This window comes from Balaenoptera musculus, chromosome 3, assembly GCF_009873245.2.
Source record: "Balaenoptera musculus isolate JJ_BM4_2016_0621 chromosome 3, mBalMus1.pri.v3, whole genome shotgun sequence".
NCBI classification, from domain to species: domain Eukaryota; kingdom Metazoa; phylum Chordata; class Mammalia; order Artiodactyla; family Balaenopteridae; genus Balaenoptera; species Balaenoptera musculus.
In genome coordinates, this window is record NC_045787.1 from 128,896,244 (window position 1) to 128,912,779 (window position 16,536).

The window sequence follows — 16,536 nt, forward strand, 5'->3', positions numbered from 1 at the left end:
AACTGAAAAGTGAATAATGTCTTCACTTTGTGGTCAGGGTCATTTAGTTCCATGTATCATCTAATGCCATCTCCCATGCTATCCAGAGGTGGGCAACACCCACCTAGTGCCCCCCCCCCCCCCGCCAAGATTGCCCAGCGACTCAGTGACAAACCTGGGCAAGAACTCAGCTTAGATTTCCTGCATCCAAGCCCCACCTCTTTTCACTATGACACATGGCCTCACCACCAACAGGGAAGTCCATCCCCTCTGGATGTATTCATCTTCCCACCCCCACCCTCAGCAAGGCCTGGAAAGCAAAAGAATGAAAGCTGCCAACTACGTCCTTGCAGTGTGTACAAACCCCTCTCCCTGCCCCTGTCACAGGTAAAGAGCACTAACCACCTGGAAAGACCTGGAATCATACAGGGATGCTCTGCTCTACTCCCTCCCCCACCTACCCGCTGCAGACTCCTGCACTAAAGACACCCCCAAGAGGCAATGTCAGAGCGACAAGGATGGGAGGGAAATCCTTGAGACAAAGAGATGCAGAAGGCAGTCCATCTCCCCCAAACCACGGAGACTTTTGGCTCCAGCCAAGCATCCTGCACAGGGTCAGGGCTCCCAGTCTCTGTAAGGCAGCCAGGCAATGGCCTAGAGAGAACCGGTGACTTCAGGATCCATCTCCTGGGAGTTATGTGTGCTCCAAGATGACACATCCAACATACAGCAGTGACCCAGATCGGAGACTAAATGTTGCAACACGCTAGGCCCTGCCCAGTGTCCCTAAGCCACACATCCTAAATCTCCCATCACTGCCCCAGGAGGAGGAACTAGACAGAAACAAAGATTTTTCCTTTCAAACACTGTCTCTGGGGCCATGAGCCAGAAGCTCCGCTAGTTCCTCTGACACACAAGACCCCAGCTCTCCAATGCATAGTCCAGGCAGGCAGTTCACAGTGAAAGGCCCCCTATGCGGACGCCCACTTGACCCTCAGACTGGTGCCTCTGTTTTGGAAAATTCCTCCCCCTCTGGAAGGGGCCTCCGCCAGCAGTTGGGTTCCCTTCCACAACCCACACGGACTCCTTGAGTTCTCTGCTGCAGTTTGGTTTCGAGTCAGGAGGTTCTGCGGTGCACTGTACAGCAGCCGGTCCCTGAGCACACGCTGCTGAGAAGAGCTGCCCCCACGGCCCTCACTTTCGCAGAATTTGCTTTGCCAATTATTAGCACAATGGGCCAATTCTCATCCTGTGTTGCTCTTGGGGAAATTATGCAGGCTGGGGAACTGGCCTAGATTGGAAATGGAACAGCAGAAGCTGCCAATTAACATGAGTTCTTTTTTTGCATCCCCTAAAGAGGTTAGTCTCTAGGGAGAACTTATAAAAGACATGATCCCAGGCCCTCTAGGAACTCCTTAGCTGCCTCGCATCTCTGGGGCTTGGGACGAATGTCAAAAGTCACTTGGTCTAACTCTCTGTCCAGTGCTTGAATCCCTTAGATGAACTCGTCAGCTACTTCCTGAATGCATCCATGTTTGAGGAACTCACAACTCTCCATAGCAGGGCATTCCACCTTTGGATGGCTCTACTGATTTGAAAGGTCTTCCTTTAATTCAATCAAATCCACCTTCCCATAACTCCTCCACTTTGGTCCTCGCTTGTGAGTGAGCTTGGCCAACCACTGAGTCTCCACTCCCAGGAAATAACCAACCACTCAGGAAAATGGCACCTAGGCCAAAACTATAAGGTTTGGAAAAGCACAAGAGAAAGCCTACTGGAGCAGAAAGGCTAATAGGTAGAAGAAGGGTTGGACTATTCTCATGGCCCTGAAAGGCAAAGTCAGGTTACAGATTCAGCATGGGATGGATTGCAGGAGCCCCTAAAACTTCAGCTGTACACACATCAGAAAATCTGTGGAAGGCAGAGGAGAACAGAAGCTGCAGCCTTTACTTCTTGGGGGTTCAAACTCTCACACCAGGAAGAAAAGAAGGAACGGAAGCATTTGGAGAAACCTGAAGCTTGCTCCAGATTTAGTAGACCTCACGTGATGGGCAGCACCAGTCTCTGTAGGAGGGACTGGTCTTATGGCCAAAGACCTTGGCTTCTCCTTAGAACTTTCTACTTATGCCATTAAAAAGCATCTCTCTGCCTCAGACCTGGCTCAACCCTGCCCATGAAGATTTAAGCCATCTCTGCATTCTTGGAAGGGATGTTGGCTCAGAAACTCAGAGGGAGTCTGGGACAGTCCCCCATTATGTGGGAAGAGCAAGGAAAAATATGAAAAAGAAAAAATCTCTCTTGCACATGGGGAAGGTGACAAAACAAGACAATAGGTTAAGGGGAACAGATGAAGGGAGGGGCCTCGGCACCATAACAACAAGCCCAACAATTCTGAAAGATGCGAATTTTTTTTTTCTTTTCACCTGTCATTCCTCTCAGTACTGTCACTCTCCCCACTCCTGGCAGAAGATAAGTTGTGAGTTTTTCACACCCACCAACAAGCTGCCTGGCTCTGGGGAGTGCAGCTGCTAAGGGAGGGGAAGAGAATGGGGTCTCCCAGAGGGTGCGCAGGAGACTAGGATTCTGTCTTTCGCCTCCCTGTAGCTAGCATGTAGCTTCCTCATGAAACATGAACATGGCTGTTTGTACACAAATGTGTGAGAAAGTCCCCTCTTACATGGATACAGAGGAATCAGAGCTCTGGTCCTTAAATAAAAGGAATTTTTGTTCCTGCCCCAGGATACCCATCGTATTCCAACAGAGGTAGTCCAAGAGAGCCATTACGGCAGCTCAATGGAAGGCTGTGGCCTTGGGCCTCCGGGAGGGTGTGAGGGAGACACAAGAGGGAGGGGATATGGGGATATATGTATACATATAGCTGCTTCACTTTGTTATACAGCAGAAGCTAACACAACATTGTAAAGCAATTATACTCCAATGAAGATGTTTTAAAAAAAAAAGCCAATGGCGCACATAAGGGAAATTAGAAACCTTGCCTAAATGTAAACTCCTCAACTACGTGGGCTAAGAAGACACCAAGATCAGCCCTTCATTCTACATCCTATCAAATTATGCCAAATTTAGACAGTAGGGCTTCATCTAAGTTTGCTTTCTGACACTGGTGGTGATAGGGCCCAGGTGCTCCCTTGATTCTAGAGGTCTTCCCAGGATTGTGTGAACATAAAGAAGAATCAGTAGCACTGTGTCCTGCAAGAGGTGGCAGTGCCCATACCATCTGGCTGCCCTCTTTGTGTGGCATATGTCCCCTCACCAACATACACTGCCATCCCCATGGACCAGAGAGACCTCCTTCAGAAGTGAGGGATGCTCTCCACCTCCAGACATAATCAGATTCTCAGTCATTGGACCTTCCTCCTTCTGCAGATACATAGAATATGCCTCCTACTCCCACTTCCCTATGAAGATCTGACCATACTTCCTTCCAAGATATATCAGAAATGGACATTCCACCTTTTACATTCAGGGAGGCAGATGGCCTCTTAAGGTTTTTTGAAGACAGTAACAAAAAAAAGAGATGCCCACCACTCCCTTATCCTTGAAGACAATCCACAACCAAAGTGAACTTGAAAAGACCATGAAGAAGGAAACAGAAACCACTTTGGTGACCAGGAGGCAAGATGCACTTCAGCTACTGAAAGGCTGATCAGCTGGTGAAGTCAGTGGGACTCAATCCTTTCCTCCCGGCCTTCTTGTCTACCACCTTCCCCCAGGCCTGCTCCCCATCCATTCTCTCTGAGCTTCACTGTCAACCACTCTTTTCTAAGGTGTGAGCTGATAAGATATTAACATGCCTCCCCACCACACAGAAGAGTTTTATAGGAACTTCTATAAACCATAAGTCCTCCAAGAACTCTAAAGACTTACTTTCCAGCAGAATTACACAACTCCCAAACAACAAACAGGGAGATATTTTGAGCATTCTGAAAAATCAGGCCAAGTGGGAATTTATTTGTTCAGCCAACTCTTGAACCAAGCACCAAACTCATTTTTGCACATTTCCTTTATCAGGCCGTGATACCAGAGGAGGAGAAATTCTACCCCTTTGACTAATCATTTCCACTGCTTCCAAAGCCAGACTATGCCTTGCCAAGTGTAACCCATATTCAAGAACCATCTGCTTTAGCAATACAGGAAGCCACCAGAGGGGTATGCTTTAGATAATCCTACAGCTCTGCTGGCCCAGGCTGCTTCTGGGGAGGGAAGGGATGCTGCTATTTGCCAGCTGCAGTCCCCAAGCTCAGCCCTGCTGAATCCTGTACAATGCACCGAGTAGAACTAAGGCAGAGGCCACTGACTTGGTCAATTACTGACCCCTTTCCCCACGCCCAGATTCCAATAGGCAGATGTCAGAGGAGTCCCTAGGACATGACATTTCACCTTTTGCGTGGCTCGCCTACAACCCCACCTGAAAAAGAACACATGGAGACACGTAAAAGCTTTATCCCACCCAGTGCCACCAACCAACCTACCAACCATGCCGTGTGCCTGTGCCAGCTGAGGCGTGCATTTCATTTTAATTTGATGAGCAATTTGTACCTGAGCAAACAATATAAACAAAGGTGTTCGAGCCACTGTGACATCTGGGGATGAGTATGCTTCTAAGATTTAAAGATGTTCCCTTGCCTGTGTCAAGAGTTTGATTGATCCCCCTCTCCCCAAGCCATTACCTTCCCCCATGACCAGCAGTTTTGTTTGGTTGTTCTCACCACCTGGGGAGATGCTGTCCCCCAGTCCCCCACTTTTGAACCCCACTAGAGGTGACAACTCAGGGGTGGTCTCACTGACCGATGACCTTTCTCAGGCTCCACGAAATGAGCTCTGTCCACCTCCTACTGAACATGGACAACTTGTCCCCATGACCCTAGGAATTAAGTACCCTGTTCCACGATCCTGTTCATCCAGAACCAGTGCAAGATCTTTTAGCCCAGGCAACAGAGCTTTCTAAATTCAGCTACCTGAGTCTGCCTACAGTGTTTTTCAGCAAGCACCTCCACGAGAAAAATGACTCCAATTAAGCATAATTATTAGGATTTAATAGAGCCATTTTTCTATCTCAGTGCCTTTTTTCTATTACAAGCCCCCGGTTTTCTTTTTCCCTCAATTGGGACTCAGCACAGTAAGTTAAAGGTATACATTTGTTGATCTTTATTATACATAAAATAACTGTCTTATTAAATTGAATTCAAATGCACATCTAGGAGAAAGTTCATTTTAAGTACCAACTCGCAGAAAAACACTCACAGGCATAAACAATAAGCAAGGCCAATGCGTTGCTGAGCAGCCATGGGGTTGGGGGGCAGGAACTGAGCTGAAAAGGAAGGGACACAGTTTCCTGAAAGAATGGAGTAAGCTCAAGCATGCAGATCTTGGCAGAAGCTGCTCCCTGACTTCTTGTGTCATCTCCCACCCTCAAACGTGCATTGGGGAGGAGGGGAAATCTAACTATACATTAAACGTAATCAGGGATGCTCGAAAAATTGTTATACACACATATGCTCGCACATGCATACATTTTTCCCTGGGAAATGTTTAACACACTGTCAATAAATACAAAGCCTTTCCAACTATTGTGAATGTTAAAGAGGGTGATGGGGTTGAGTGTATGTGTGTTAAAATGCTGTTTCTTGGATGGTCTCTAGCCCCTTGGCTCACTTGACTCTCCCCCCACCCCCTCCTCTTCCTAGGACAAGACAAGCGCTCTGAGCCTCAGCAATGTGGCCGGCGTGTTCTACATCCTGATCGGAGGACTTGGACTAGCCATGCTGGTTGCCTTAATCGAGTTCTGCTACAAATCGCGTAGCGAATCCAAGCGGATGAAGGTGGCATCGTCTTCCCAGGCCCTTTTCCTAACCTGTTCTGTGATACAGCTGAGTTTTCTGGGAGTCCTTTTACTAGAAAGGGTGGGGAGTGGCAGGAGGTTGAGGTCAACCCGAGGCATGGGATGACAGGAAGCTGTGTTGAGGAAGGTGACAGGGAAAGACACAGCGGTGAGAGAAGAAAGAAGATGGCGCGTGTCAGGGTAAACATAAGGCCTGAGAAAACAAATGCATCAGCCAGAGATGGGGGGCTGAGATGAAAAGTTAGGGGTTAAGTGGGCATTCAAGGTAGTGTGAGGCAAGAGTGATTGCTACAAAGGTAGATTCTCCCTGAGGTCACGTTAACTGAAGTGGAGCTCCCAAGATGGGGTGGGGGTGGGGGCGGGTTGGTATCCTCCCTCTACAAGGTGGATGATCTCGCCATGCTCGGTAAGGGAGGTCTTTTCTTAGCCACCATATGGTAAGATGGACTTTGGCAAAGAGGATCATGCCCCCAGAATGGTAAGCACATTAATTAGATGACCCAAAACTACAGCAAATATAGCTGAAGACAACTAACTGGAAAAGAGAAGAATTATGGAAGATATGAGAACTGTCTGTAAAAACATGAAGATTTTTCAGGGGGGAAAGAAAACATATTAGTTCTGTGGGGTCCCAAAGTATACAACAAGAACTAAGGACTAAAAGCTATGGAGAAGAGATATGAACACAGTAAGTGAGATCTACTTTTCTTTCAGAGCTACCTACCCCAAAATGGGATAGATTATCCCAATAAGCAGCAAGCAGCTCATCACTGGAGGTATACACATAGAGGCTGAATAATTCCTGACAAGGCTATAGATTCAAGTATCCAAAGGGAGTTTGGATTCAATGACCTTGAAGGCCCCTCACATGTCATCATCTAGTTTCAGTAAGAAAATATTTTTGGAAGGAAGTGTTCTTCATGTGAGCAACACCATGAGCAAGACATCATGAGGAGGAAGAGAGCACTAAGACACAGTCTGTAACCTTCAGCATTTTTAACAAAGAGTGACACAGAAAAACTACTCAGGGAGCCAAACTGTGACATAGAGAGGAAGGCCTATAGGGATATACGGGAGGGAGGAAATAGAGGAGGCTTCCAGGAAGAACCAGAAATTAAGAGGAAGGACAAGTGGGATTCAAACCAACAGAAGTGGAAAGAAGCACAGTCATTCTGAGCAATGAACCCTAGGCTGTTACCTTGACTTGACTAGACTAAGAGGACTCATCGGTAGGATTTGCTCTCCTAGAATCTCATGCTTTTCACCCGTGCGCCTTTATGCAGGTCAATCCCTCTCCCTGTCTTCTGTCCCATAGGACCCATTTAAAAGGCAACTTCCCAAGATATAATAACAAGGAATAATTAAGGGATGGTAATGTGATGGTATTCAGCCAGGGAACCTAGGAGCACGTCCATCCTACCCTTGATCAGGTCATTCAAATCCAGGTCCTCTCAGAAAGGACAAAGCACAGCAAAAGCATGGGCCTCAGATCCTAAACGCAGTGTAGACCTCCGAGGAGCTTGGTTGGACACAACAAAGTCTCCTAGAACCTAAAAAGCTTTCTTTGCCTACTCCATCCAGAACATAAGCCTAAAGACTCTCTTATCTTACCCTCCAAAGTGAGGAAAGTTTACTCCAGAGGCAGCAAGGGGAAATGGAGAAGAACTGGGTGAGCACAACTTTTACAACCCTCCAAAACCTTCCCCATGGGCCACGACCCAAACCAGTGTCGCAGGATTGGCCCAGTACACATCGTAGGAACTCCCCTAGAACATACTGCAGTGTAGGGTCTGAAGCAAGGCTCTGGAGACTGAATGTCTGACCACAAATCTTGCCTGCTCCTCATGTTAACTGTGTCATCTTGAACAAGTTTCAATAGCTCTCTGATCCTCCTTTTCTATAAAATGGAGCTAGTGGTAGTACAGAACTCATAAAACTGTTGTGGATTATATGAAAAAAATTGATATAAAGGGCTCTGCAAAATGCTTGGGCCATAGTAAGCCCTCAATAAATAATAATAACTAGAATTTATAATAATAATATATTATTATTAGTGGCCAGCTACAGCCTCTGTAAGACTTCCCCTTTATAGCCCCTACTTATATGTCCTAGGCTTTTTTAAGCTACAGCGATTGTCAGTTCCTTAAGGTAAGAAGGTGTGTCTGATTTCTCTTTGGACATCCCACATACATAGGGTAAGTATTAGTAAAAATTAATGTGGAATTGTATCTAGAGAAAATCTCTTGGAGGATGAAATGAGACATTGGAAGGAGCTGCTGTTAGGTTAAGCAAACACAACCATCAAAACCGCCCAGCCTGGAAGCACACACAACACCATGCAAAGTGCTTTTGTTCCCATCTGTTTGTACTCACAAGATCTGATGAGACCAGGCATCCCCAAGCAGGAAAGCTGGACTTCCGGCCCTTACTATGGGATGACCATGTCCCACTATTCATAGTCAGTGCCAGGTGGTGGTACCAGGGTGACTGATGACTAAGATCCTCTTAAACCTGTACAATGTTGACCTTCACTGCTGAAGTCACAACATTCAGGTAAAGACAAGAAAACTTATAAGAGGCTACTGAATCATGTCATAACTTCTGGGAGACATTCTCACCCTTCCTTTTCCAAAGAAAATATCGAATTTCTCAGGAGCCAACATCAGGATCTCTTGGAATCATTAATGCAAGGTCTTTCATCACAATCTTCTATAGTTAATTCCATTGGTTGGCATAACTTCTGTTCAACTCACCGAGGCTCCTAATAGAATTATTAATCTTCCACCTGCAGAAAAGATGCCTCTACAGTCCTTATTAGTTAACCCAACCCTTAATTTTCAAAGCTCCATCAACTTCTCTCTTATCCAAAGGAGATAAGTGAACACATTCTGCTTGCCTCTCAGACTTTCCAGGTTTGCAGTTCTCTTTATCATTCTGTACTTTGCCTTCTCCAAAGGCAGATTAACTCTTTCCAGAAGTGCAGCCTCCAGCCTCACACAGTGGACCACAGTGACAGTGTCCGGGGCCTTTGGCAAGAATCTTCCCTCTTGTTTCTTTCCTTAGTCACAGTATGTGGCCAACTCTTAAGACTTTGGAGCCCCTAAACCTAGTTCATGATCAGCCTCCTACTTCTCAAGAGTGTATTAGGAGCCCTTCCCCACTCTGCATGAAAAAGAGAAGAAAGAGGAAGAGGGGGTGGAAAAGAGAAAGAAGGGAAGGAAGGAGAGAGAAGGAAGGAAGGAATAAAGGAAAGGTATCTTTTCAGTAACTTCCATGTTCAAAGCACTTTATATACATTTTCATTAACCCTGTTCTTGCAATTCAACAGATGAAGAAATAGGGGTTCAGAGAAGCTAAGTAGTTTTTCCAACAAGGCCACATAAGCTCGGAGCTGGAGGAACAGGAATTAGACCTCCAGCATGGCCCCTGCAAAGCCTGGGTTCTTGGTACCAGCCAAGCTACTTCTCGTAAATTTCTCTCTCCTCCCCAACCACATGGCAACAGATAATTTTTATCACCTACTACCTCCCGTCAAAACCCAGCCCTCAGTGCAGAGACAAATAAGATGCAGCCCTTATCCTTAGGTTTGCCTGATCTAGCTGTTGAGGCCATCTGTGGATGTCATCCTTTGCTTGTGCATTATTGAGACCCTTTCCCCTTCGATGTCACATGAGCAGGACACAGAACAAGTGTCACAGGGATGGTGGGAAGGCACCCTGCAGGCAGTCCTTCCACAGAGACATATGGAGAACCACTGCCTGCTAGGCATTGCTCAGCACTGGGGACACAGTCAGGAACAAACCAGGCACAACTTCTGATTTCAGGAAGCTGAGAATTTAATTGGAAGACAGAAACACGCAAATACGTATATGTTCAATGAGTGTTTGAAGAAAAAGGTCCATGCTCTCAAGTCCTGATCGGGGAATGGGGTCTGGGGCAGGACAGAGAGGCTTCCCTGAGAAACTGATGTTTAACAGACTTGAAACAGGGAAAGAATTAACCAGGGGAAGACAATTGCTACCAAAGGATGCACAAGTATCACAGACCCAAAGACCAGAACTCTTGCCCAGAAATGAGTGGAAAGCCAGGGAGACTGGGCACAGGAAGACTGAGGGAAAAGGAGAGCATGGGAGAGTTGGGGACTCAGAAAGGGACTTCAGGCGACCACAACATTTCAGTATAATTGAAACTGTCATAGAGTAGCAAAAATATAAAACCCAAGACATACTCCAAATTGAACAAAGTCTCAGACGCCCTGTCCCTCCCCTCTGCCCAGGAAAACAGACAGGAACCTGAGCCTTTAGTTGATATTAAGGACAACCAGGGTGTTTATTATTCACCACCTTGCTCCCCCAAAGAAATAATCCCAAGCTGCTCCCACCCCCAGGAGAGCCGCTGACTTTTCATAATTGTAGTGGCTGTGCTGACAAGGGTTGTGTAGAAACCACACATTGAGGCTTTGCACATTTCCCTGCAATTAACGCGCAGCTGAGTGACGTGGTCAGGCGGAGGAGGGGGGCATCCTCCACAGCAGGTGGTCCCTCTGGCTCTCAGCATGCATGCTAGGATGAGGTCATCACCCAGGGCTGAGCTTTTATTAGGCTGTTCTATGACAGGCAGAGGCTGGGCAGACTTTTCTTAGAAAAGCAAGTAGCTGAGAAGTTAGGATGTAATCACCGTTGGAGAAATGAGTCTCTGAAGCACCAACTTGGGGGATTTTGAGGTTGGACTTTTAACTCACCCTTTTCTCCCTGAGTATCAGTTTCAAAAACAACTTATAAGGATGAACTTAAAGAATGGCTGGTATGTCAAGGATGGACAGGAGAGAACCTCAGGTCCTAGAGGCAAGGGGAGAAATGACATCAGCTTATGACTGGTTAGCTACAGGGGGGAGGAGGACCCACAGTCAGGAGGTCATCCACTTTGACCCTAGGTCACAGATAACTAACTTGAAGCAAGTCAGTAACAAGTCCTCAGTTTCTCTATAAAGTGAAATCAACTCCATCAGTGTGTTTCCACCTTGCTTGCGTATTAAAATCACCTGGGGAGTTTTTAAAACTCCAGATGTCCAGGCCACACACCATACCTATTAAGTCAGCATCCCTGGGGTAGGTCTCAGGCATCAGTGTTTTTTTTCCCCAGAACTCCCCAGATGATACCAACATGTGGCCAAGTTTGAGAACTAGTGAAATAGTCATTTTTAGCAGTGCTTCCCACTCCAAAGTTTTGACTCTATTCCTCCCTTCTCCTGAGATTAGAAAGAAAGCCAGTAAGCAGGTAACCCCCACCATCAATGGCAGTATGGAGTCATTTACCTCTGAGAACCCTTCACCTTCCTTAAAAACCAATTCTGAATGACGTGAACTTGGAGGGTTTTAGCTACATGCCTGGCTAAATTATCTCAGATTTTGATAGGCACCAATAGATTATGATACCAGCCTTCTCCTTTAAGGTGAATTTGTCAAGTACCACCAACTTCCATGGAATATTACAGAAATACGTGCGAGCTTTTGAGAAACAAAGCCCAGGGTGATCTGTGTGAACTTTAAACTTTTTTTTTAATTAAAGGGGTGTGGCAAAGAAAAATCAGAAGATAGACATTCCAAGCTAATCCACAGAAAGTTCCACACTGCCCACACACAAAAATAAAAAGTTATTTTCTTTTCAACATTTTAAAAATGAGAGTAAGTAACCATGCATTCCTCATGTTTTCTTTTCACATTTCCCCCATAGAGCATCACAGTGGTGTTTATGTGACCTTGACTTAGAAGAATGCTATCCAGGTCACACTTCCTCTTCCGTGAAGGACAACCAGGCAGAATGTAAATAAATCACATCCAGGAGTCTGAAGAGGAGACAGAACCCATGTGGGTGGAGCATCATATGGGGCAGATCTGTCTGAATCATGGATTTTTTAAAAGAAAGAATATTTTAAAACACTGTCAGAACTGCCGGTAATAAGAGGATCCTCCCAGCATAGTACAGCAGAAAGAGTAACAATTGGGTCAAAACTGCCCTGTTTACATCCATGAGGCCACAGTAGGTTGACTGATTTCTCTGATCACTAGAATCATGCCAATGTGCAAAAGAGGAAGCCATCAACTTTCTGAGAATGGCCCTATGTGTTTGGTTTTTCTTAGACAAATTCAAGGATATCTACTGGGCCTCTAACAACATGCTAGACAGGCTGGCAGGTAGCTAAGGATTGAGAAGACACGGCCCTTGCCCTTCTCCAGACAGTTAGTTCTCTTAAAGAAGACGGAAGTTACATACCCGAAGCAGAATCATTGCAAGCGAATCTCTAATGCATGAGTACTGGCAGGGGTGGGGGGCAGGACTCGCTGGGGCAGTCTAAGACAACTTCAAGCAGGTAGGAACAAACTGAGTCTTGAAGGATGGGTAGGTTGATCTTAGAGAAAGAAATCTCTCAACTCATATACCCCTCAACTCATTCTCCTTTGTGTTGATTCCCACCAAGAAACTAAGCCCTACCTCAACATTTCTATAGGTATCTTTCACCGGGAAGTTGGAAGTGATAGGAAGAGGGTTTAAATTTCATGTCATGAAGTTTCTTTCTCCAGAGGATCTTGGAACAGAACACTTCCTCTTGTCTAATAGGATATGGTTCTAATTACAGATTGTGGTCTTGAGCATTCTCTCTAACTCATCTGATCCTGGGGTGATCATTGGAGCTCTTTTCACATCTAGAATTCCAACATTCTAGAAGTCACAAGCTTTCACAAATCAGTAGCACTGATCTGATGTGTCGGTTTAGAAGTACAGGTTACATGTGCTGATGGGAAGCAGATGACGTGCAGATATTGATCTTTGGAATTCATTCTCATTTTCTTTAGCACATGCTTCTTTCCAATTACATTATGCTGACTGTATTATTCAAACAAGTCCGACATTCCCTTAACACATACTGCTAGAGGTAGGATAGCATTTTTCCAGAAGTAAATCAGAGGTAGTTTTAAATTTTCAGCTAACAATGATACACCCTCAATTTTTTGTTAACATTTCAACTCATTTTTCATGCAGTATAGTACCATTCTTGCTAATAAAATCAGTAGGTGCACAGATAATTACATTTTGACAAACATGGAGATTTAAAAGGTCTAGAGAGATAAGGAAACATGCACAAGGTCACACAACTAGCTGATGTCAGAACCAGGGCTAAAACCCAAGTTTCCTAAACCCCATTTCTAGAGTCTTCTACTGGGTCGTATTGCTATGTTTATTATCATCAATACTACCATGGATCTGTTGTACCTTTAGAAATCACAGAATATAAGAACAGGAAAGGATCTTAGAGATCACCCAATCCAGCACACCTTACTAAACCAAGAGCACGTGAGGTCCAGAGAGGGGATCAGACTTGTCCAGAGCCACATAACAGTTTTGTGGGTTCATGGGAAGTCAAGACTAGCATTACACATTAGGAAAAAAGTTGGATGGGGAAGAGAATGGGGCAACATTTTAAGTCCAGTGTTGACTCATTCTCCTTGCCAATCACTGCCAAGGACCTGGGGAAGAACCCCCGGTCCTCCTGAAAAGGGTTTCTGTTTGATCCCACAGCAATCCATCAACGAAGCCATACGGACATCGACACTCCCCCGAAACAGCGGGGCAGGAGCCAGCGGTGGCGGTAGTGGAGAGAACGGCCGGGTGGTCAGCCATGACTTCCCCAAGTCCATGCAATCGATCCCCTGCATGAGCCACAGTTCAGGGATGCCCTTGGGAGCCACCGGATTGTAACTGGAGCAGACGGAGACCCCTTGGGGAGTGTGCCCAGGCTCCCCCAGTTCCATCCCAAACCCTTCAGTGCCAAAAACAACAAAATGAAATGCCACCGCCACCAACCACCATGACCACGAGGAGGATGATTCAACAGATTTTCCTGAAGAATTGAGAAACCGTTTTGCGGCCCCTTTTCCTTTTCTGATGTTCTTTCACCCTTTTCCGTTTGCTAAGTGAGGATGACACATAACACTGTACTGCAATAAGGGGAGAATAACCCTGTTACATAGAGCCTGTGTCTCTGAACACGGAGTCACTGGCGCACTAATGAGGAAGCTGTCCTGTTTTCTTTGAATTCGGTTATTCATGCGTCTTAGTGTGTGCACTATATATTTTTTCTTATTAATATCCATGGTTTGCAGGTTCTGTTAGGCCCCTTCCTTTTCCTTCTTACTCCCAACTCCTGACCCATCCCACTTTAGTTTAGTTTTTAGTTTTCAGATTGGAGAGTCAAGATTTGTTCCACCTGACAAGCAAGCAAAAGGAAAAAAGCAATCTTCAAATGAATTCATCATGGGAGCTCTCCAGATTCCCCTCCACACCTCGGCCCCAAGCCGTGGGTGGAGACCAAAGCTGTTGCAGGAGTGGGTTGCCTCCCACACACAGGGCACTGCCTAGGCGCTGATTTAGCTGAGAACACGTGTGAAGCAACTCAGACCCAGGGTGGCGGAGAAGGTAAAGGCAGGTGTGCAGTCAGAAGAGGACTCGTGAAGTTATTGCCAGAGGCTCAGATAAAGCTTCTTTGAATGGGTAACAGCCATCTCATAGGCCTTAGGTGGAACAGTGTGCTTCTTCACAGAGTCAAGCTCAGCCACGAGGACTGTGTCCTCCTGCTACGCTCAAACCCCAAAGGCACTCTGGTGGCTGAAGGGCAACTGGCCTCCTGAACCATGTAGAGCCTTGAGAAGAGCTGGCATCCAGGGAGATAGCACCCCTGATTCTCACCTGTCATTTGCTCGACATCTGAGCAGGAACCCCATTGTAGAATAGACTCTCTCTTCAGAGCGTCTGATGTGGGGGGGAAATGTTATACAAGCTAAATGCAAAAGAAAGCTGATGGAAGAACTTTGGAAGAGGAAGATTCATCAAAGCCCACAAGCAATAGAACCTTCCACGGTGTGCCCTGTCCTACGACTGAGAGACCAAGTATGAAACTTAGGGTTTTGGTGACCTAGAAAACTTGAGTTTTTATGTCCATATAAAAGTGTTGTTTTAGCAGGTAGCCAGATAACCTTCTGTCATCTTTAGAAAGTAAAATGCCCAAGGCTGAATGATTTGAAGGAGGATAGGGAGATGGAATAAGTTGATAATAACACTGGGGGACCTTAAGATTCCTGACCCCAACTTCTCACCCAAGGAGGCCAACCTTCCCCCTGGCTAAGACAGAATGAGGACGTTGTATTCCAGTGACCAGAATCAACAGGCCCCTGTTTGTGACTACAACCTGAATGAAAACAAGATTGGAGAAGTGACAGGGTTTATGGAGAGAAATCCAGGCTGACTACAACTTTGGTTGGGGTCTTGGGGAGGTGGGTCCAGGCACATAGCTAGCTTGGAGATCCCAACTCTCATTCTTGGTGCAATCGGCTTCCAGCTCTCCAGCAGCCACTCTCCTAGGTGCATGATTCAGTGCGTGCCATGTGTCATCAGCTCTCATTGATAACCATAATCTGGCTTGTTCCCTTACTCCCTACTTCTATCCAGTCTCTCTGCTACGGGTTATCATTAGCAATTGACAAACTAAAGGTTTTGGAGCCTACCTACAAGTGGGGGCAGCATGACTGGCTTCATCTGTGGATTCTCTCTGTGGACACCCACCATCTCTATGTCTCTTCCATCCTCGTTTCATCAGCCATAGCAAAGAGCCATCAAACTCTTTGCCCTTTCAACTCAAGTGTTGTTGTTCAGTCTCTCACGTGTCAATGTGGGCATGGTACGTGAAGCAGGACCCTCAAGATGGATTGTCACTTTTTGCCACTGCCAGCTGGTGTCCTCCCCATCCCTTGACCTCTCACCAGATCTTTCCCAACCCTTACCCTACCACTGCAGAATCTGATATGAGCCACCATTAGGGAGTCTGCATTTCGGAGGAGTTGGAAATAACCCTCTACCATCAACTTGCTTCAAAGACCTTTTGCCTTTGGCCTGGTAAGATGCCTCTTCAGCCAGTGAGCTCACCAGTAACATGATCTGATAGGAAGAGACCACCGATGCTAGAAATGAGGGTCTATGCTACGTGGGGGTCCAAGACTCCAGCAGAAGATGTTTTTCATCAATGGAGGGGTGATGGGGAAAACAAAAGTAAGAAAAAAGTTAACTTGTATTATGTATTTTTACTACACTTTTCTTAAAAATAGAGCAATGGGAAAACTCTGAAAGAGACTGACATTTTTCTCAACAGGAATCCATACTTAACAGTTCTGGCTTTCATTAAATTTTGCTCTTTGGTACCTGGGCCTTTTATTTAACATCTCTATTTGTTTTAACTCTCTTGGCAGATGTGTGAAAGGATTTTTGCTTGATCAAACACTAAATATTTTTCTTGGTTCCTGTTTTTCTTTCAAATAACCAGGTTTTTTTTTTTCTTTTGGTATTTGCATAAAATGAAAATATCACCAAGAATTAAATCACTGTGGATCCATTATCTACTTTTCATATTTGTCCATTCCATTTTTGTGCCATTTCTGAAGCCAGAGCTCTAAACTGTTATTTTCTTATTGCTAAGCCTAAGTTCAGTGCATTTTTCATGGTGACCAGTCCTCCTGACTCACAAACAGCTCTTCAAACAAGTCATTTCAGATGAACTAGATCATTGTGAGTTATTCATCCAAATAAGATAACAGCAACAAAAAGACAGAATGGTATTGGTTTTCAAGGGCCATGGTTCCAATTGCATA

General features: G+C 45.6%; 1 protein-coding gene across 3 annotated transcripts in view; it reads left to right on the forward strand.

Moving 5' to 3' along the window:
• The window catches only part of GRIA1 (glutamate ionotropic receptor AMPA type subunit 1), a 307,614-nt gene extending 291,285 nt beyond the window's left edge, over positions 1–16,329 (forward strand). Inside the window, exons 15-16 of one of the 3 annotated variants that reach the window (XM_036848990.1) lie at positions 5,685–5,819; positions 13,397–16,329. In XM_036848990.1, coding sequence (XP_036704885.1) covers positions 5,685–5,819; positions 13,397–13,597 — 336 coding nt within the window. In that variant the 3' untranslated portion in view covers positions 13,598–16,329. The other 2 variants (XM_036848988.1, XM_036848991.1) reach the window with 2 other exon arrangements.
• Positions 16,330–16,536: the final 207 nt, after the last annotated feature.